This window comes from Plectrocnemia conspersa, unplaced genomic scaffold (genome assembly GCF_051122295.1).
Source record: "Plectrocnemia conspersa isolate PC_06_02 unplaced genomic scaffold, ASM5112229v1 ptg000011l, whole genome shotgun sequence".
In the NCBI taxonomy this organism is placed as follows: domain Eukaryota; kingdom Metazoa; phylum Arthropoda; class Insecta; order Trichoptera; family Polycentropodidae; genus Plectrocnemia; species Plectrocnemia conspersa.
The window spans coordinates 12,047,145-12,070,506 of NW_028277175.1; the positions used below are offsets into that span (position 1 = coordinate 12,047,145).

A 23,362-nucleotide genomic window follows, 5' to 3' on the forward strand; every position below is an offset into this window, starting at 1 on the left:
AATATCGTATGATTTACATGTATTAGGATTTACATGCAAACATTGACTTTTGTTACATTTAGCCAGTGGTCTAATCCATGCAGAGATTTAATAATATAATCATCCTTAAATACTTGATCATTGCAATCTTAATTTTCTGTTGACAAATGAAATGTTTTCTAAGCGTAATTTCTAGAGTTAGTCATAAAATTTATATTGTCAATGTTTTTGAAGTGTTAATAAGAAATCCATGTCCGTTTTTTAACTACTTGCTTTAAAGGACGATAGACGAGTGGTATAAGTCTTTGAATAATAATCTGCAAAATCTGGGTTAGAATTCCATAGATACCTAAGTGTTTTTTTTTAATTTTAATCGAGTTAAGAAATCAGAAATAGTGATTATTATATACCTATAATTCCAGCCAATTATTATAGATAACGTTTATTTAAATTTTACTAATCTCACGGAGGACAATGTGATGAATAATTAAAATCGAGATAGGCCGTATATATTAGGTATTGAAAATTTTCTAATGAGCTTTATCAGCTTATAGAGAATAAATTATATGTATTAAAAAAAATCAGCTGTGAATTTAGCAGATTTAAAACTTAAGTTGTTTTCAAAATTAAAGTGCTTCTTAACCATTTAAAAGTAATCGTATAAATTAAATTTTTAGCAAAAAACATTTTTGATAATTTTTTGAGAAATAAGAAATCATTGTTTTGTATTTTATTAGCAACAATTCTTGAGAATAAACTGCAGCGACCATACACAGATGACTACGTTTGAAAGGATTATTGTCTCAAAACTAGCGTTAATTTACTGTGAAGAAACAACACAATAGCGTAAAGGATGGAATCACATACAAAGCCCTCATTACAATTTTTAACACACTTTGCTAGTAAAAATTTGCTAAAACTGAGGCTTGATAAACTAGACCACGTCAAGTAGACCCTAACGAAACCGGAAATTTTGTTAACGTACCGAATATCGCTGATATATAAGATTGCGTATCTCCAATGAGTGTTAAATCCGCTTATCTCCTGACAATCGCAAACAATATTTTGACACGAAATGCTCGTCAATTGGTCATCTTGTTTAATTTTCCTACGCCATGTCGGACGTATAACGCCCGCGGCTCAATTAGCACACGGATTCCCCTATTGTGGAGTAGAAGTCAGTTTCATATCCGCCTCATCCCCGTCCCGGCGCCGAAGATTAATGGCCTTTTTGCCCCACAGAGATGATGTATCGACGTGTTAGTATTTCTCGCCGGCCGATACGGGCATATACTATACTAGATACTTTTCTGACAAATGATGCTGCATTTTTCGCCCGGCTAAGATAAGATTTCCCAAGCGACGCTGCTTTTCGTCGGGGTCAACGCATTGGACAAATTTTAATCTCTGCTAACGCTCAGACGAGTAGCGGAGAACTTGCGATATGTAATTATGGCACAAGCAATATATTTTTATTAAAAAGTCTCAAAAAATGATGTACATATTTGACTTAAGTCTGGCAAATGATGACATCTCTGTTACTTATTATTTGTAAGTTATATATGTATTTATAATACAGCTTTAACCCATACGTCACGGTGCCTCGAAATGAAAAATGACATCCGATGGGGTCGCTCAACTCCCCCAAACATTTCAAGTCAAAATATTGATGAATTCTTCATCAAATTTATTTAAAAATAGATAATTCTAAGTATAAAATTTGTTATTCATGATAAGCTTCATCATCTGGTCAATATTTAGGATTTTTTAATTAATCATTACGACGCATAAGTGACGACGTAAACGCCGAGATTTCGCTGCAGACTAGCTTTGCAGGTATACGAGTGACTGCCGCGCGCTCGGTACATAAAACTACGGAGTAACCCAAAAAATAAACAAGTATTTCATTTATTTATTATTTCAATTTTTGAAATAATAAATTGTTGCAACATTTATGTTGTTAATATACAAAAAAGTCAATATATAAATACTATTTTGAAATTAAAATAAAAATTTGAAAAAATAAAACACATTTATTTTATAAACACAAAAAAATTCAAGTGTAACACTAAAAAATATGTTTATTTTATACATATATATTAACATTTTATATTAATTTCAAATTTGTAAAAACTTTTTTCAAGCACACCTTTCTTTCGGATTGTGATATTTTGTGCAAATGATTATCTACAAAAGTGAGAAATGATATTTTTGCTAATACGAGTTTATTGATATATAATTCAATTGCAATCAAATATTCCCTCACCATTGTAATTTTCTCTACCGTAATGGGAAATCTTCCAGGCAAACTCAATTCTTATCCATAAGTTTTTATGTGTATCTTGCTAATAATTTAAAAATAATAACTCGAAAAAATTACCATTTTCTAAAAAAATGTGTCATTTCTGAGATTCGGTACTTCCAGTGAGCCAGTAATATCTGACGGGAGATAATATTTACTCAAAAAAAATATGTTATGATTTCCTTATAACAGGATAGAAAAAAATACAATATAATCTTACTAATCTGACAATCTTTAAATTCTCAGTAATCCATTATTATCTAATGGTTAATGGTAAGATACATTTTTAGTGTCTTGTACTTTTTATATATGTACATCGTATTTTTTATTTTCTGTAATTTTACTTCATTTCTAAATTAACCCTTTTACATTGGCATGCGTGTCCTTGCCAACAGTTAGAGGGCGAAATATTTCCCTGATTGCGGCTATAAAAATTGAAGGAATTGGCTAGCGAATCATTCAAATCGATTCAATTTGATGGACGTTATGCATGTATATGTAAATGAGTATGTAGCCACAGTTACTTTGGCAAATTGTAATAAATATTATATGAATACATATAAGAAATAACCTGCAGCTGCTCGGAAAAATAAACTATAAATTGTGATTATGTACACGTGAGTACAATAAAAGCATTTATTAAAAAATATCTTCTCTGGTCAAACGATCATCAAATCTGAGCACCGAAAATCTATCTCTAGACATGACCGCTGAATAAAAATATTGTTTGGACAGTTTGTTTGTTGTCGATAATTCTTTGAACTGTATTTTACCCCCATTCAATCCTCCAGAAGATAATAGGATACCTATAAACGCTTCAACTTCGATACGATTTACGGGAGAAATGTATTTTTTTAAATGTATTATCAATATCGATATCGCTATCGTATTCGCTACCACTCTCGTCAGAATCTTGCAAAATTCTTAGCAACTCTTCGTCAGTTACAAGCCGATCAGCCATTTTACAATTTCAAAAGTAACGTGAGAAATAAAATAACAATAACGATCGAATTTGGCGGTTCAATTCGTACTGTATGTTTTTTTAGGTAACGGTGTAGTTTGCGATAAAGCGTTGAAGGAACCGCGTGGAGGGGGCGCCGCGCGAAATTCTTAGAAGGCGAATTTCTATAAAAACTGACTCAGGTATACAAATCACACGGCGACAGTACCGATTAGAGTTGATTTTATTTTTTTCTCGCGATTGGAGATAATAAAGTACAATGATTATTTTTAATATTTATTCTTTAAACTACTTTTGACAAATACAAAAAGTTTGCGACAAATAGGATTTATATTAAATAAGTTATTTGAGAAAAACCAAAAAGTTGGGGGAGTCAATAGACCCCACAGGCACGGAAGGGTTAATCAACAGACTATTTGAAAAACTAATTAGATCCAAAAAAAATCCAAAAACAGCTACGTTGACGAAGTACTTTTAAAACGTCGTTTGACATTTTTTTTAAATTACAGTATAGCCACAATCTTAATTAGAATAAAAATATTAAATAATATGACTTTATTATATTATCTCTAGTGCAAATGTAATATTTCATAAGGAACAAACTGGTTGAACATCTGCAAGTCATGCATTTGTCGTCCTGAATATTCTGATTTATTTTTATTGCTCCTGGATTACATTAAGTGGCCGCAAGATCAGGAAAGTGTGTAAGTGGGCGATAGCGTCGCCCGCCGCGAATAGGATGGGGGAAGCTGTTCCGAAACGCAGCCAATGTTCGCACACACGGGAACAACTTAATGCAAAGTGCATATGGCTGTTTTACCGCCCAGATGTGGATGCACACGTAGGGCCATTGTGGAGCTTAATCCAATCACCCCAAACCATTGTGGCGAGTAATTGAATAAAAAAATGATAATCTTACAATATAGACGGGGGGTGAGATGTCGTCGCGCCCCGTGACGAATAGCATATTCTGCTATATCTCAAAATAACCCCTGACGCGTGTGTTTGATTAGAAAGTATATTTTCGAATATAAAATATAAGCTGATATTTAATTTATATGCTTATATGAGATACTTATCGCAGCGAATGCGAGCTAGGATTACCGAGGGTGAAGTACGACTGTTGCTACAAAAAATACGATATTTTTATTTATTTTGTGTGAATTATTACGCCACATATTTTTTAATGAGCAGATCAAATATAAGTAGTGAAATTATTTCATGAGATTTTTGTTGAAGAGTAAATAAATGGTAAAGAAAATAGAGATGTCAAATATTCAATATTTCAATACACCAAACACTATAGATGTAGTCATTTTAGTAATCGATAGCAATACTATACTTAATACTATAAAAATACGATAGCCAGAAAATAGAGTATTCAAAATTTTTTGTACTATTATTTTAAATTTGTTTCAATAATAGTTTACAAGAAGTGTGCAGGAACACGTGTATTTTCTAGCATTTAATATTTTTTTTAAATATTGTGAGGCATTAGTTTGTTTTTCAGTCAGTGTAATTCTAGTTTTTTTTATTGCCTTAAAATACACTTTTTATTCTTAAGACAATTTTTGTAAAAACAAAGCATAAATTTTATTTATTTAAGCAAAAGCAATCTAATTAATTAACTAAGTATCTGCCTATATTATATATTTTATGTGGAATCCGGAAAGTTCACCGATAGAAAGTTCACTACAAGATGCTACTTTCCTAGAACTATTGTAGAGATATTAAATATGCTGTTCTTGAAGCAATGCTATGAAACTGATTAGCAACAAAATTATTAAATATTATACATATAATATAAAAAATATTTTTTTAAATCAAAATTAATTTTTTAAATTTATAATCAGTCTTAACAAAGAAGTAAGGATTATTTAGTTTAATACTTTATTTATTTAGTATTTAATATAAATTCGAGACGCGTATAACTTTAACATTATTAAGTTTATTCTGCAGTGAAACAATTAAGAAGTAATTAGTAAAGCGCATCGCTGTGCAAGTAAACTTTGCTTTAGTAGATACGCTCGGTTTGTTTAATATGCATATACATAAATCTGTATTTATTAGAAAACATAAATGGTTGTAAATTTCTGAAATAGTTACGAAAGGCTTAAGTAAGTTTTCGTGTGATATTGACTAGCAGGGTGTTTTCGATGACGAGTTTCATTAGGTATCGCCGGTCGGTAAGAGGTTAAAGCCGGAAAACCTCATTAGTAAAGCTCAGCGAGTTCAGTAGACTTTTGTTCGATTTAATGAAATTTCAGAGTGATCCCGACAAAGTGAAACATTGAAACGTATTGCTGGAGAACTTTTGCAAGCGGGTTGTAAATTTAATGTCGCATTTTTTTTAACAATTTTAACATATTTTTCATTCGAAAGAAACTATTATGCACCATCAAAGACTAAATTTAATAAAATTAAGAAATGGTCCAAAATTGGGGAAAAGCATTTTTGTCATTTAAAATTGCATTTTTTACTGTTAGCTAATTAATCTGAATCTGTAGATATTTTAATCATACTGAAGATTTTTATAATCATACCGAAAATCAGAAAAACAAAAATTACGAATAATCCCAGAATGTATACGATATATTGTATTATACACCTTATTCAACAATATACCATTTTCACAGTAGATGAAACGTAGAAAGGTCTGCTATATGAGTCGGGTCCGTTTGACCACAGCAGCAGTTGCACCGTCTCAGTCGTGCCAACTTTGAAATATCACGAATCCAGTCGTAGAAATTCGAGGTTTCCAGTGAGATTAGCCGGATCCGGGATTTAACAATTGCACGTGTTGACCCTCGGTTGAATTTCTCTGATTCAATTAATTTTAAATCCACATATAGTGTTTGAGTATATATATGTACATTATCCAAGACGACTCTCCACGCATACATATACAGACGGACCTTGCCGAACAAAAGTTAGTGCGCTTGGGGGTGTGTTTGTGGCGCATAAAGCGCCGTAATTAACCGGAGCATTAAACCGGCGAAACGACCGGACTTTGGAAATTTTGAGGCTTAGTAAAAGTGGCACGAAAATGTAGCCGAGTAAGAAGAAAAAAGTAAACATCGGTAAGGGCGAATATTTACGGCCGCTGTAAAGTTTTATGGACCGTTAAGTATGAAAGAGTGTCGGCGTATCTGCATTGAAATAAAACCGACCAAAAGGAAACGCACTCTGCAGCACCAGCAGCACAGAACAGCGAGCTGTTTTAAACTGTTAAATACCGAAATTTTATTAGCGCAGCTGTGTGAGTTAATGTACCTACCAGAGAGCACTGCTAGGTGCGCGAAAGAGTCTACTGCCAAAATCGTAACAATAAAAAAATATGATCGCTCGCAAAAATAATTTTAAAACCTTACATAATAAAAAAATATAAAGAGAGAAAGCAGTTAAAATTGTTTTATGTTTGGCTGTGTTCTCAGTTGTGATAAAAATAAATAAATCCTATCGATTTACATGCCCGTTTAAGATTGTTTCTTGAAAATTCATTCAGAGCATTTGAGCCGTCTGAAAGTAAAATAAAAATATAATAATGAAAAAGAATTGATTACACTGAAAATCACGCTTTTTTATTTATATAATACACCTTTCAATATGAACCTTAAAACGCTTTATCATAGATTTTTAATAGAAATATTAAAAAAATATTCGCATGATCATACTAAAAAACACTATAATAATATTTCGCGAGGTTACTAATTTTTTTCTTTATATTATTCAAAATTAAAAATAATTATAGTTCACATTTAAAATAAATAAGAACCATCCATATATTTTTTCAGCTCCTCATAACTATCGCCGAAAACATCATTGTGTATGGCTATGTATTCAGTTGAGATACTGAATGGTTTGTGCAAGAGAAGCGTCTTCAAGAGCTGAAGAGACGCGATCACCACTTAGACTTGCAATTAAAAGTCCCTTAGCAACTTTATAAAGTGCTTTGTTGAGTATGCATTAAATTGTATCCCAACACTCCTAGGAAAAATTCAGTAGAAAAGAAACACATTCCTTTAAAAATATTTTTTCCAGAGAAGAGAAGCTAAAGCAGTAATCTTTTTTAGAATTTTATTAAACGCAATTAGATAACATAAAACAATTATGTTTCACAATTGCTCATTAATTTAATTAAGTTGTACGTTTGAATCGCCCCCGTACATTATAGAAGATAGAGAGAAAGTGTTTTACCCCTTTATTAAAACACATAAATACCCCTGTTGCCAATAATATTCATAATATCGGCCCTCGCTTTATTGGACACAATTTTCCGTCAGAGTTGGCCGTTTTTGCAAAGTCAACCGGCTCCACCATCCCACTCACTCCTAGGAGCTTCGCCTCAATTTCCCGTTTGTTTGTTGTGAAACTAATTCGGGACCGGCTGAGGCAGTTATGCCAGGCGATACCCCCGTGCAAAATGGCGCACGGATCCGCAGATAGTCTTAGTTTTGCCAATCGGGAATTTCGTATTTTATAGCCGGTCTCACGGCTCATTTCACATTCTAATAAAATAACCGGCCATATCCAAACTCGGTGATGCTTATTTACTACTGTTTACGGACGAACTTTCCGAACGGATAATTTATGTATGCGACACGTGCGAAACGAACTAATTTCGAACCCTAATATTTCTAACAGCGCACAATCGATGCCCTGGCCGTAAGCAAAATACGGCGATTGCCCTCCCGGGTGGCAGTTTATTATGTTTTATTATTTCATTAAAATTAGAAAATAAATACACACATGTTTTGCTTAGAAATGAAAAACAGGGAAATAACTAAAGGCTAAGTAGAAATTTTGCAAAAAATGTATTTATTTCAATTTTATTTTTAATCAATTATTATATATTATTTATTAAAAGTAATAATACTGTACAACAAGATCTTAGTATTCACTGATTTTAATTTTATTTGTATTTTTATCAATAGGGTCTCGTTGCTACAATTAATATATTTTAAAACACTAGTTTTTGATATAATTTTGATTACAAATATTTAATATCCTATGTGTATACACCTATTTCAAAACTGATATTAGTAACTAAAATTTAAGCAAAAATGCTTTTTAAATATTTTCTCAAAAAAAAACCCTGCCACTATATCTGAAAAACTATCGATACAAATATTTATTTTTTATACAAATTAAGATCAAATATTAATTGTTTTTTTAATTATTATTTTTCTAATGCCACACATTTTTAAAAGATCTAATATTTTTTTGAAAATAATCCACCACTCATTTTATAGGTATAAATAAAAACTAAGAGCAGCAACTGGTGATTTTAGATGTTTTATGATTTTCTTAAACAAAAAACAATTTATAATATAACCTAACTCCAATGGAATTATCTAATCTTTTAGATTCGAAAGCGCTTGAAACTTTAATTTTATAATAATCTTGTAATAAAAATAAAATATTTTATCGGGCAGAAGAAATCATTTAGCAAGCAATAAATTATTTAAGGACCTCGAACGAGGGCACTTGGAGCCCCCTGCGTCTGGGTGCTTGAGACACCTCCACACCCTGCTCTCATCGGCTAAGCTCAACGACAATTCTGAATCCCTTCTGTGCAGGAAGACTGCCAAACTCGAATACCCATAAGCCACCGTGCATAAAACGGTACACAATACAGGTGAAATGCTACTCATGACCTGAGATAACGACCGGTGTCATGCTCAGCTCTTAGCATTATCTGTAGAAACCGTTCTCGGTGATACTAATATTAGTAGCGAATAACCCTCTGAAATGTAATGCAATCAATAAATTTAATATTGTTGGCATAATAGCTTACGAACATCATTTAAATGTATATGTTACAGCAAAATCATATAAAATCGATTTAACTGGAAGGTGCTGTAAAATTACATTATGCTGCTTTAAAATATTTATGATACTATTAAAAAAAAATATTATTAAACGTATAAGATTTTAATCATCTTATAATGAGCTACATATGCTGCTTTAAAGTATATATGAAATTCAATTTGACAGTTGCGAAACGTCTATTTCCAATTCAAACCCAAATCTAACCAAACTTTAAAAAAAATGATAATTCGTGTTCAAAATATACAATATTTAAACACATTTTAAAACCAAATAAAAATTGATAGTTACAACTGAAACCAAACATTGAATAATTACATCAAGCTCTAGATTTATAAATAGCAAATAAACTTAAATCATGCATTTAATATCGATTGTAACGTATGTAGATGATTCAAAGAAGGAATCTTAACAATGAATACTACGACAAGTATACACCCAGACTACATTGACGAAATACCATTTTTTTGTATATTATTATAATAACAATACAATTGAGTGGGGAAAGGATTTGCTTTTGACCAAAGTTGTTAACCAATTCTTCCAGTCGTGACCGCAATTTATGGAATAATTCAGAGCATTGAATGCGACGGACAGGCCGAGCGGGTCACTTCCGGTACTATCTGCGGAGTTTCCTGCCGTTTCCGTAGTCTGGACTTTGGAGAAAGGCCCCCTGCACCACCGCTGCAGTAACTAACCCCAAAATAGAAAATTCTACCCTTCGCCCACAAAGAGATCCGGCAATCGAGAAGTTTAATAAATGAACAATCGCTGGCGAAAAGCTCGATTATCATAATGACCCGATATTGGTGGGTGGTTTGGGAGGAACGTCAAAAATTACTCCCGGTAGCAGGTGGAGAGTGGTCATCAGCTTTCACGATATTCTCTAATCGAATTCCAGACTTCTCTCAGCAGGCGGTGCTGCGGTTTCATTCAAATTCCCGACGGTTTATATACTGATTTCCAGGAACACTTACAAATGCTTTGCGCCTTTATTAAAACACATAAATACCTACAAGTTCCAATAGTACACTAATATACAAAATGCAATTAAGAAACTGTCGAAGCAAAAGAATACGTTCAAAAAAATATGACCCTTGATAAATCTTCTATTTCTAATATTTTTTAATTTTATTTTCAATCAAAACTTGCATATCTGAAACATCAGTACTTTCATCCAAACCAATACAATAAGACTTATAAGTAACTGCAAGTTTTAAGCAAATTCATAATCATCATCATCACCAATCATAATTAATTTTATCGGATTATATTTGTTTAGAAATTAAATTTGCTACCACATAAGTAATTTTTTAAATCAGCTATTTTTATATCGCCTTTTATAAGATATTTTCTTACTGTTAATTTCATAACCCACCAATAGCTTTAAACACTCAGAGTTTGACCATAGTATCTGTCTCTCGTCAAAACAAGGGTTAAAAGGCCGAAAATGCGATCGTAAAAATAATGGGTCATAACCCGTCCAATTTGAAGTACATTATTGGGCCGATAACGAATTTAGGACCAATAAAGAATCGATCTGCATTTTGAGTGCTTTTTATCATTGACAAATTAATGAAACCGGCCCCGGTGATGTAACAGTGTCCGTCGAACGAAATAAAAAAAACCAACAGATAACAGTCACAAATCAACGTTTTATGTCCTAAGCTGGTACCATAGATAAACACTAAGCTGGATGATGCCGATATATATTTTTATTATATATTTTAAGTTGAGGTCGCATTAAGACAGTCCAATGACAAGATGATGCACTGCTGCGGATGTCCAGAATGCATTCCAACACAGAAGATAAGCTGTAAGACGATGTTAACATTCATATGACACATAGTTAAATTTATAATGTCGTCTTTTTATAAAAATATAATGATTTATGGTCACTTAAGCCATTATAAAAAAAAACGATTGATAAAAGGGACATAAAACAAGGATGTAAAATAGTAAGGAGTTTGACCCTTATGTGTTCATATTTTAAGTGTTACATACAGAGTGGCCAAGCTAAAATTTATTTTTAACAATTTAATCAAAATTCAGATTTTTCGATAGTAGTGATTATTTCATCACATTACCATAACAAAACGCCCTTGAAAGCTTTTAGGCGCTCCATTCGGGAAATTGACTTTTCGCAGAATTTTCATAACTTTCAAGTCATCGTATAAACTCATATTCATGCATATTCATAGCTTCACGTGAAACATTTGAAACCGAAATCGACACGCCATCGGCGGAATGAAAACGTAAAAGCACGATTTTAAGCGAGCAATAAAAAACTACGTTTTTAAGTTTTTACTGCCACTTTTTTATTCACTATTTTTAGTAACAGTGCATACTTTCTCACACTTCTGTCGTTATTGATTCAGATGGTTAAAACAGATGGACTGGAAGGGAAATAAGGGCGATAAATCTAAAAATTTAATTGTGCACTCAGGAGAAAAAATGCTCAGTTTATGTCGCTGCATACATCTGTTTAAATATTTAAATAGCACAATCGTAAAGTTTATAGGACACATAAAAAGTGACTATGCGACATACTGGTGTATTTGTTTTAATACGTAAAAACGTATTTAAACAAATAATAAATTATTATCGAATTTTAGATATTCTTACGTTTATGGTTAGACGAGATTAATTTTATAATAAGAGAAAAATAAGGCATAATCTATACAGAAATGATTTAAGTCAGTAATTAAGATATAAAAAAGTATTACTAATTTCTAGTATGGTTATACATATAATAGTTTAAATTATCACACACCGAAACTATGTAGTAATCTCAAAAACATTTTTTTTTAAATTGCTTGTTACTTGTAAAGCAACCTTTTTTATGTCACTATAGATACACCTCAATGCATTTATAAAACTAAATAATTAGCTTATTGTTTATAACGTCAAAAACGTCTGCTATCTGATATATTTTACAATAAGATTATATATTTAGCTAATAGTTTAATGAAGAACAATTCAGTACACTTCGTGTCATCGGTTACAAAAATAATCAATTGTACAACGTCTTCTAAGACGGAGTTTTTTTTAATGTTTTACATGAATTCACTAATAATAATAAAATTATGCCTGGTAAACTTTGACAAGTTACGCAGACCCTAACAGAAACTGCACTGTTTTAAACAGAGAAAAAATCCCTTTCATTTCTCAAACCCTCTTATATTTATTAACGCTTTTCGTAACCGTCTGATATTTTATTTTGATAATTTAAAAATAGGTTTTTCACAGGCAGCTTATAAATTTATTAAACATATTATGAATCCCAATAGATTACACCGTTCCACCGTAACGAAATTATCAATCTTAATGATAACCTAACGTTAATTTATACTAGTATGAATATTTGAACTGTAAATCCAGATAGATTACACCGTTCCACTGTAACAAAATTATCAATCTTAATAATAACCTAACGCTAATTTATAGTAGTATGAATATTTGAACCAATGAAGGGTATATTTTTTTTGAGAAATATAATCAAAACATCATAGCATGTGAGGTAGATTAGCAACAGTTGCGGATAAGATTTATATTAGGCAAAGTTTCAAAAAGTAAGGCTAACATCTCATCTACGGGCTTAGGCGCTTAATTTTTTTGTGAATGGGAAAACCGAAGGCGTGGCTTATGGTGGGTGCGAGATACAAAGCAAGTACAAAAATAGCTCTTTGGTTTTATAATTAAAGAACGATTGCTTCCTCAAATATTTGTTTGAAATGCTACAGTAATGAAAATTTACACAATGGCTAAAAATAAACATGTAATTTCGTGTGTTGTCCTTATTTAATTTATATACCTGCTTAACCGTGTTTGACAGAATCGCATATTAAAACGCAAAACGTGGGGGCGCATGTGGGGTTAGTGGATAGAGACAGAAAGAAAGAAAGCGAAAAGCTGTCGTTATTATTTGCGAACAATGTAATTCGCGGAAATTATATATTACACCCGCGCTCCTTCTCTCCTTCCCTTCTTTTGTGTATAGAGTTTCAAAGTCGACGCCAATTTTCCTCGGCCGAGAAAAACGCTCATTTTCCGCATGCTTAAGATATTTCGTTTTCCATTCGCGTCTCGTACACGCTCTCTCGTACTACGCCCATCGTTGCATGTTTTTGAGGAGTGTGTAAAGTGGCGAAACGAATGTATGATGTATAATACATTATCGCCGAAGGGAAATGTGCGAAAAAAGGGATGGGCGCATGCGGAATCCCTAAATAATATACGCTTTTGCGAAACGCGTCCGCGTGCCAGATGAAACAGGGGGCTCTTGTGCGTGATTGTCTCGCGATTTTTTTAGCCGGTTGTATTTTATATCCCTCTCTCTATGTACATTATTATATTGTAATTAGTTTTAATAAACGTAGCTGAGTAACTTAATGCAAAAATAAATTAATTATCTCCCGTTTCAAATATATTTCGGATCATTAAATTTAATCAATTAAGTCTTAGAAACATCAAAATTTATTGAAACATTTACTGTTTCTCTTTCTTCATAAGATAATTTCAGTTCAGCGTTGATTTAGAAAAGGTAGACCCTCCGTAATTAAAGTAAAATATATATAAATTATATTGATATATTGTTTAACGACAATTTTCAATGAAGGTGGTGAGATAATACATTTATTTAAAAGGGAGACGGTAAATTTACGAATATGTGGTGGAAAGCTAACTATGTTTTGAGAAGGTCTCAAAGGTCCAAACAAAATTTTATTTAGATTAAAAAAAATGTATAAAAAGTTGTATAGATACAATAGAGTTTGTCAACATTATATATTGTATTATTATGTTACAATTTCTATATGTAGGATGTTTTATGTAGACATAAACTTATAGTAATATTGATTTTTATTACCATTAACTGAATTCTTCCGGGATATAAAAGTTTTATAAATAATATTTATGTCTTAGAATGCGGATGTCAGCATATTTAACTTTAATAGTTTCTCTTTTTTAAAATTCATGTATTGAAAAAGAGCTGTTTAAACATATCTTGACTTAAAATATTAATAGTCCAAAACAGCGGTTTCCTAACTAGGGGGCGCGAGCTAGTTCAAAGGAGTCCGCAAAAATTAACATTTATCCTTTATTATAGATTTAGGTATAATAATTTCAAAAAAACGAAGCTTTCTTAGCCTAGTTACAAGAGAAGATTCTGATGCAGATACAAAATAGTAAATTAGAACAAGAATATAAAAACTTCAAAGTAAGAAAATACGATTCATCCCACTTATCATTAAGATTTACAAGTTTGGTTATTATGAAACTACATACAGTAGTGTGCAAAAAAACGCATTACTTTTTGAAATCGTAAAAAAATAAGATATTTTCGTCATGGCTTGCTGGAATTCTCCGATTTTTTTGCGTTTATTTAGGGGCAAGTCTCAATTGTTTTTTAAATAAAATATTTTTAAAAGTAATAATGCCGAATCGCTCGCAAGTAAGTGAAAATCAAAAAGCCTATATCATTGTGTATTCAGTAATGGGGTTTTCAACAAGACACATTTTGCAGTTTGTTGTTTGTAACTAATCAACAGTTCGAAGATTTTTAAAAACATCAACGGAAGAGGTTCAACAAACCGAGTTAAGGGTTGTAGATGGAGAAAAATTGGCTGATACGTCGAATCTGCTTACGTGATTGGCGTAAAAGAGCGGTAGATATTACCAGCGAGTCCAATGATTCTAAAAACAAACAAATAAGCATGGACAAAACTCGTAGGCGTTTTAGGGATGAAGGTTTCATTGGTCGTATAACTGCTAAAAGGCCGTTATTTACCCAAAAATGCAACAGAAACGCGTGGAATGGGGCAATCGGCATAAAAATTGAACTTCTATCGATTGGAGAAGAATATCATTCTTCGATGACAGCAAAAATAATTTATTCGGGTCAAATAATCACGAAATTTTTCACTTTATCAACGGAACAGTATAGACGACGGATTACAAAATCATCCTGAATTTTGAACACCTGTGCTCAAATTTAGATGATTTTGCACCCTTTTTTTGGACGAAAATAGTCACTTACATTTTTAAAAAAATAATTCTATCAATGTCTTAGAAATGAGATTTTGAAAATTAGAATAAAACTAATTATTTATTGAAATATTTCAGATTACAAGAAAAAATGCGGAATTAAATCATTGAACTGGCCCGGGAACAGCCCCAATTTGAACCTTATTGAAAATTATTAAAGAAGAAATTAGAGTGCACGAATGTACAGTCCGTCTAAGATATGAACGCTCATCGTCATAGTATTGGTGAGAGAATATAATAGGGTGACCATGTGAAATTACAAGTGCAATTAATTTTTACTTTTTTAATTTAATTTGTTGAGGAAAGTGTAAAATATCACTTTCTTACTTTTTTTGTTTATTTATATACATATTTAACTCAAAAACATGAGAGAAGTTTTGGTATCACTCTCCAGGTTGAATATCTGTTCAATATAATATTTTTTTAAATACCAATAGAATATTACAGGAATTGTTTTATTGATTACAAAATACCACAACATGACAATAATTTATAATAAAAATATAACACATTATAATTTGTAATTCAATTTCCAACGTATGGTCACCCAACCCTTAAAACAGCCCTGATTTAGTATTTGTAACATTCTCCTATCGGTGTAAACAAATTCGCGGAAAACTATGTATGTATGCATGCATGCGTACACGCACCCTTATTTCCAACACAACGATGATGAGCGCTAACATCTTGGATGAGCTATAGTTTGTAGTGTATAAATTTTGTTTTAAAAATTCGAAAAAGTGTGGTACGAATAAATTGCCAATAAATTGTTTGAATCCTTGAGTAATTCTATGCTGTCGCGGTTTTAACAAGGTTGAAGGTTAAAGGAGGTGCAACAAAATATGAATGAAAACTTATTAGTAATAATGCAAGTTGTCTTTTTAAGTTTATTTTTTTAAAAATATGTTTTTAATTTAAAAATGAATTTCAAATATTTTTTATTTATGGGTCTAAATATGTTATCTAATCCTTTTTTATTAATTTAAAATTTATTTAAATTTATATTTTTATATAAAGAATTATAAATTTACTTAAATTATAATACGTTTTTTGTTTTATTTTATATAATATATTATATGATGATTTTGAAGGTGATGCGTTTTTTTGCATACTACTAAAAAAAATGCTAATATCCTACCAAGTTTCCTAAATAATCATTAATGTCAAATAGAAGAAAATCATACATACAATAGAAGAAATTTTTTTGCCAACAGCTATTGATTTAGTTAAAATAATGTTTCGCGAATTATATGCATAACATTTGCCACATATACCATTTGCTAATAATTAAACTCAAGATCTTTACTATCAGTTAATTTCTTGACTGCGTACTTCGAATTTTTTAATAAAAGTAGATGAAGCAATGCCTATTTAATTGCTGTTTAAATTTAGACTGAAACTCTATTTTAATTTTGGTTGAATCAAAAGCTATACAAATGTAGTGTCCATTAGTAACATAACATTTATGCAAAAGAGGATTTTCTACATAAGCTACTTTTTTTGTTAATTCATTTAGCTTTATAGCTAATTTTTACATCAAAAAACTAAACATATATTATATATAATATATAATATAAACAGAAAATAAATGCTATTATATCAAAATATCGACCCAGTTTTGTGGTGAAAAAATAATTCCGAATATTATAATTTTATTATATTATAATTTTGGATAGACAGATATGGAACGCATTAAAAGTAAATGCATTAATAAACATACATATTAGTAAACTTTTATGTTATTAATCTGTAAATTACGGTTTTTGGAGGAAAATATATTTTTATTATTAAAAAAGGTGCCTGAATTATTTTATGAAATTAGAGGCGCGGCAAGATTTTTTTTAAATATGGGGAGCAGTAATAATAAGTTTGAAAGCCACTAATTATATCAAAAATATCCAAGTACTATAGACTAAACATAATATATTATTATATTGAAGAAAAGCAGTTGAAAGTTATTAATATTTCAACATAGCTAAACTTTTGATAACGATATTGTAATGTTTGAAGATAAGATTCATATCTTACAGCGTGCATGCATGTTTCAATATACACATGTATACAAGCGTAACTTTGCAAACTTTCAGGTATCACAGATACCACCGCCAGACGCAAGGGTGGATATCGGTAAAGTCCGCCGGGTCAGACTTTGAATATTACACACTTTGGGGATGGAATTGTGCAAGGTGTGTCTGGAAAAGGTCGTTAGTTCAACCAGTGGTTTTGGAACTTGCCGCTATCGTGGTCAGCGGTGTACCTCGGGGCCTCAAGCAATTCGGTTTTGCGGCTTGGCGGCTTGCATTTCGTATGGGCAAAAGCCTTCGATAGATCAACGTTATCGTTTATGGCGTTTAATACCATACATATTTTCAATTATAGATGCAATCGGAGCCGGAAAGCAAGCACGTCCGAGTCCCGTCCAGAAATAGACTCAAAACGCTCTGTAATAAATAATAAACGAAGCTAATAAAACCGATAATGGTTTTTCGATACTGCATCATAAAAGTGTACAAATATATTTTTCATTATTTCCGGTCGTTAATTATTTATCATACAAGTCTATTAGCGTGTCCGTTTTTATGATCGCGACACGTAAGAATGCTTATTAGTGACGCGGTCCTAAGATGTTTTTTTTTTCACTACATCGTGGTTTACAAACCTTGAGAATAGTTCATATCTACGTAGGATCCGTGTTGGAATCATGTGCTGGTGTGGTTGTGGTGAACACGCGCTCACAGCGGTTATATCACTCACCTGGGAACAATATAAAGGATGTACGTCAATAAACAAAGAAACAATAGCGGTCCGTGATCGAAATCACAGATGAGATTAACAATTTGGCTTTAATTAAAGATTATTGATTGTAAGTCGTATCATATACGATATACCTATTTGTAAAGATTGTTTATAGCGTGTTGTATCAAATGTTGCGATTATTTTTACTGATACAAACTAACCATATTTATTTTTAAGGATATTATACTAACGCTCAAGCGATAACAGCGTGTGTGTGTTACATCAGGGGTGAGCAATTGTTTTAGAAGGCGGGCCGAATGGATTATTACTTTATTATAACCGTCGCGGACCACAGCCATAGTCAGAAAATAATCTAGGAGTGGTTGGCCGAATCAGTAACGCACTATTATTTTTTACGAAGGAAGAAAAATAAACAAAAGAAGAAAATTTAATATGTTTCATAAATAAAATTATAATATTTGAAATCAAGGAATTAAATTAAGCATTACCACTTTATATGTATTAAAATATAACTATGATGAGCGCCGCAGGACAAATCCTTTTTAATAATTTTTAAATACTTAAAAATCATCATAAAAAAATAATTATATTGAAAATAAGTTCTGTAATGTTCATAAAAATTCATAATAATTATAACATAATTAGCGCCACAGTTATTTCAATTATATTTAAAATTTCAGTATATGCGTTTTTAAGAAACAATAAAAACACATATTACGACAATTTCGAGGAATGAATTTGCACCATCATAATTCCTCTCTGATAAAAAAAAATTATTAATAACAAAGTGGCTTATCAATTTGCCTTAAGCATATTAAAAAAAAGAAACAAATAACAATACATATTTGGCCACTCTGATATTTGTCATATTGGTTTAATAACACAATAAAATAAAAAGGTTTGAGAGAAAAAAATATATATAAACTTATAGAAATTGAAGTATGAAAAACGTATTGATACCCTACAGAACTTCTGGTATTTTATTTTAAAAAAATACTTCACATTTTACATACAATTCACATTAATAAGATAAATAAGAGCATTGTTATATTTTATAAATCAGGAGGTAAGGTTCTGGTTAAAATGTAAATCAAGTTTTTATCAGAAATCTTAAAGGGATATTCTACTTAGTTATAATTTTTTACAGAAAAAAATCTTTTGCACTAGTACGTCGTACCAAACATACTTGATTTTTTATTATTATTTAAATCTCTCATTATTTAAAGCCACATAAAAATCTAAAATAAACATTGTTATAAATTAGTTTTATTTTAAGATTATTGCATTGTTATAAAATTAATTTTAATTGAATTTTCGGTAGAGCTTTTTCAACGTCAAATAAAAATGGTGAACTAGCCAATAATAATATTTTTTCGTATGGAGGTGTAAAATAATTTAATTAGTCTGTGGTACTGATCTTTTTGTCACATTTTTGTTGGAAAAGTGATCAAATTTTCTTCTATAAGATTTTATGAAAACAGTAATAATTTGGCCATAAAGGCTTTTATAACACTTCATATTCTATTTTTTTTTTATTCTTATTCGATATTTATTTCATTTAAATACTTTAAAATATCAACCAAATAATTAAAATCGTTTAGTTAATGAGCTGTTTTAGTTTAGTAATATCATATATTTTTTCTTTCATGACTAAAAATAGGATGACATCTACCTTTAATTTCCATACTCAGCAAAAACGTCTCAGGCTCAACCACCTTTTATGTGAGTAATATAGAATGCCTTTATCTTCAGATTTAATCTCATTAAAATTGATAGTGTTGCAATTTGAGAAGTTAATATTAAGATGCGCATGCGCGGGCCTCACGCCTTTGGCGTGATTCCCGCGAAGATCGCAGGGGGCGCGTCAATCGCCCTTAGTGTGGACACAATTCACGTGCTTTCATTTCTCAAGGCTCTGATGCAACGGTCTCATATAGTCCCACGTAACACTAGTGTCAGAAGTGGGATATTTGCGCGGCGCGCAACGGTCCAAACCGACGAGTCATCGCCCCCATGCAGAAATGCGTATCTGGAACCCCAAAGCAAAGAGTGGCAGTGGATATTCTCGGTCCGTTGCTGCGAACACGCGACGGCAATCGATACGTCATGGTGCTGATGGACTACTCCACCAAGTGGCCGGAAGCTATCCCAATTTCCAACCAATAGACAAAGATCGTGGCCGAAACACTCGTCGCGGACGTCTTTTCAAGGTTTGGCGCACAGATAGCGCTGCACCCTGAGAGCAGAGACCGACGCGCCCCCCACTGTCGATCTGCGCGAGAGTCACTAAATACAAGTAATACGAGTCGATTGAATTAAGACATATATTTTATTGTAAATTAATAATTAAATTATTTTAATAACTATTTATTTATGCATCTCTAATAATAATATTCCATAGTCGACGACGAAGGTGCGCGTAACGATCAGGCATTAATTACTGAATGGTAAAGGTGTAAAGAAGAATTGTGGTAATAGTATATAGACGACCTATCTATCAGTGCCACGTTATTATCTTTCATTTTAGGAGGACAGGAGTTTATAGTTATATTTTAATTTACAAATTCCTTGGGTAAAAACATCTATCAATGTTCTAAAGCGGCCTTTTTTTACCTAATAACGTTTAAAATAAAAATGGATTTTTTATATGAAATGAAAAAGATTCATTGACTTTGACGGATATTACTAAAAAAAGGAAAATTCTCCACCTTTTTAAATTTCGGATTCGGTGCAAAAAAAATAAAAAAGTATTGTTTTGCTTTTTATTTTAAAAAAATGATGACAGTTAATAAATAATTATACTGCAGATGACTTGCTAACTTCACTATAGTTTTTTAACTTAGATAAGCAATATTTATGAACGTTAACTTGTCTTTGTCAGCCTTATATTTAAAAAAATCTATTTAGTTAGTAAAATACTTTAGTAAAATATTTACTGTATCCATTACAAATAGATTTGATTTTTACAAAATTCATTAAAAAATATAATCGAAAGACTCTTAAAGCCAATGTATAGATATATACGCAATCCTAAAAACAATGAGGTCATCGAGCGAGCCCTAATTAAAAATTATCGATTCTCGGCAACTTACATATGCATATTTGATCTCTTCTCTCTAGGCTATGTGTGGTAATTGGTCCCTATTCGGAGGGCGCCGGTTAATCGGAATAATCCCCGAGCGGATACACACCTGTGCAATCAAAATGTTAAACGCGATTCTCGGACCACCCTTCCACGGCAAACGGGCGGCCCTTCACTGCGTAATTCAAAATCAATATACCCCACGGGCTATGGCTATATGGTTGGCCACGTTCGGTTGTAACGTGTCGAAAATGGCCACGGCCGCCGAGCCTGGGACATTTTCCGGCCAATTACGTATTATATTTTGATAAATAGTGGAATCTCAAGTGCTCTTTAATATAATTTATACGTGTGAAGCAAGCTTTTAGAACCTTTAGTTTTGAGCGCCTTGCAAAAAAACTATCTACTCACAAGTAATTCAATGAGCACTATTTGGCTACGAGGTGCATTTTACTTAAAGTCACCTTTATATAAAGAAAGTGCGAAAATTTAGGATTTTTTTAAATACATTTTCAGCACATTTACTATTAACTAGTCTAAAACGAAACCAAAACACAAAAAAAAACAATTTATTGGACTCGGAAATTAATCAAGCAAACTTATTATTTATTTTTATTAATTAAGATGTAATCTTTTTATTTTGTTTACGTATATTATTTCCACCGTCCATATACAGAAATACAATTTGCACAATATTTGTTCTAACGTAAAGCGAATAAATTTTGAAGCGAGTCCGTCCGACGGTAGAAGATTAGAACAATTATACGATGCACAATTTGTGCAAAATAAATGAAAAACTGCATTTAATTTTTATTTTTATGATTAATTTTAATCTAATATTTTATAAGAATACACATCCTAATAGATATCTGTAATAGATGCGGATTCCCACCAATATTCAGGATTTAGTGGCAATTTCTATTCAACAGAGTTGACAAAGAGCACTTTAAAGCTAAAAAATCAAAACTGTAAAAGCTGCGCTAAATATATTATATGGACCATAAAAAACTACGTTAAAACATAATACATCTTATGCAAATTAAAGTATGTAACCCATTTTTAAATCAAGAGAAAAAATAGTTTATTTTTTCCCAGAGAAAAAAATAAATTATTAGGAATGTAACAAATCTCGTGTTCAGATTGTGATAAAGTGTACATATGGCAATCAAATAAACCACTGAGAGTTGGAAAAAAAAATATATTTTTTTAACAGAAATATTGCACTGGATGAATACTGTTTCCAGGAAGATCAAATAAGTTTAAAGCAAATTTCCTTTTATTCGCATAAAAGGTAGTGAAAATACAAATAGACAGAAATTCAAAAAGTATAATAAATATCCGGTTATGAAAAAATAAAACAAAATATAGTAATGCTGTTTTGTCAATGGATTTTTAGCGTAGTTTATTTGAAATCGTGATCATGGCATAATCATGGTTGTCGAAATATAGACTAAAAGTGACTCATAATTGCGATAGCAATTTATTGATAAATATAGATATATACATATATTGTTTTTATAGCGCAATTCGTCCTGCAGCTCTTTATTTGAAAGCTTTTAGGTTGCATCTTACGCGTTGGACATTTAAAAACGCTCGTTGTAACTGGCAAAAACACGTCGAAAACATGGTGCTCGTATTGTGCAAAATTTAATTTTGGGCGAAACACGCGCCGCTACTGTGTGTCGAATCGCCACTCGGTCAGCGTGGACAAAGCGGGAATTTAACGGTCAAACGCCGGACGAATCAGAAATCACAACAGGACCGTTGCGAGCTTGTCCCGTTTGACTTGCGGGCATTTGACACATAGCAGGACAGGCCGAGCAGACTTGACACCCGCCCCCCACAATAGCGTCGCCCCCGGAGGGCGCGCGCCCCCATACGTTTCACTTCCGTGTGTATAATACACGTGTCTGGTGAGGCGCAAACACAAAAGTATAGCACCATTGTCGTGACTGCGGGCGAAATATTCTCAAATCGTTGACAAGTCGATGACTATTCCTAAATTACATGAATATCGTATTTATGCAACGTGCTTTATCGCACAGATTTCGTAACCGACTTCAATGTTACGTACTTTGCTTTGGTGAAGTTTAATAATATTATATTTTACATCAATAGTAACAAAATAAAAAATTGAACTGTAAAATTGTTAGTTCAGATGACTAAATTATCACAAAATATATTATATCGCATATATTTTACGTAAAATGCTATGATAAACCATTAGCTTGCAATCCGTGCAATGCTTATCGTTATTAACAGTAAGTCGTCTAAAAGTCCATATGTACTTAATATCCAAATTTATATCCACGATGGCTAATTAACGACGTTCGAATGTATGCAAATATATTTAGAGCACGTCATATACTCAGCGCTGCGATGGCTGGCAAACGCGAAATTTGCAGAG

At 31.8% G+C, this 23,362-nt stretch overlaps 1 protein-coding gene across 14 annotated transcripts in view; it reads right to left on the bottom strand.

Moving 5' to 3' along the window:
• Ten-m (teneurin transmembrane protein Ten-m) overlaps positions 1–23,362 on the bottom strand; it is a 460,112-nt gene that overhangs the window by 367,321 nt on the left and 69,429 nt on the right. For 10 of the 14 annotated variants that reach the window (XM_088198143.1, XM_088198149.1, XM_088198148.1 and 7 more), the window contains one exon: positions 17,776–17,870. The exons of the other annotated variants lie outside the window; for them this stretch is intronic. In XM_088198143.1, the coding sequence (XP_088054269.1) occupies positions 17,776–17,791 (16 nt within the window). In that variant the 5' untranslated portion in view covers positions 17,792–17,870. Of the gene's footprint in view, positions 1–17,775; positions 17,871–23,362 lie in introns of those variants that run through there. 14 annotated transcript variants of the gene reach the window in all.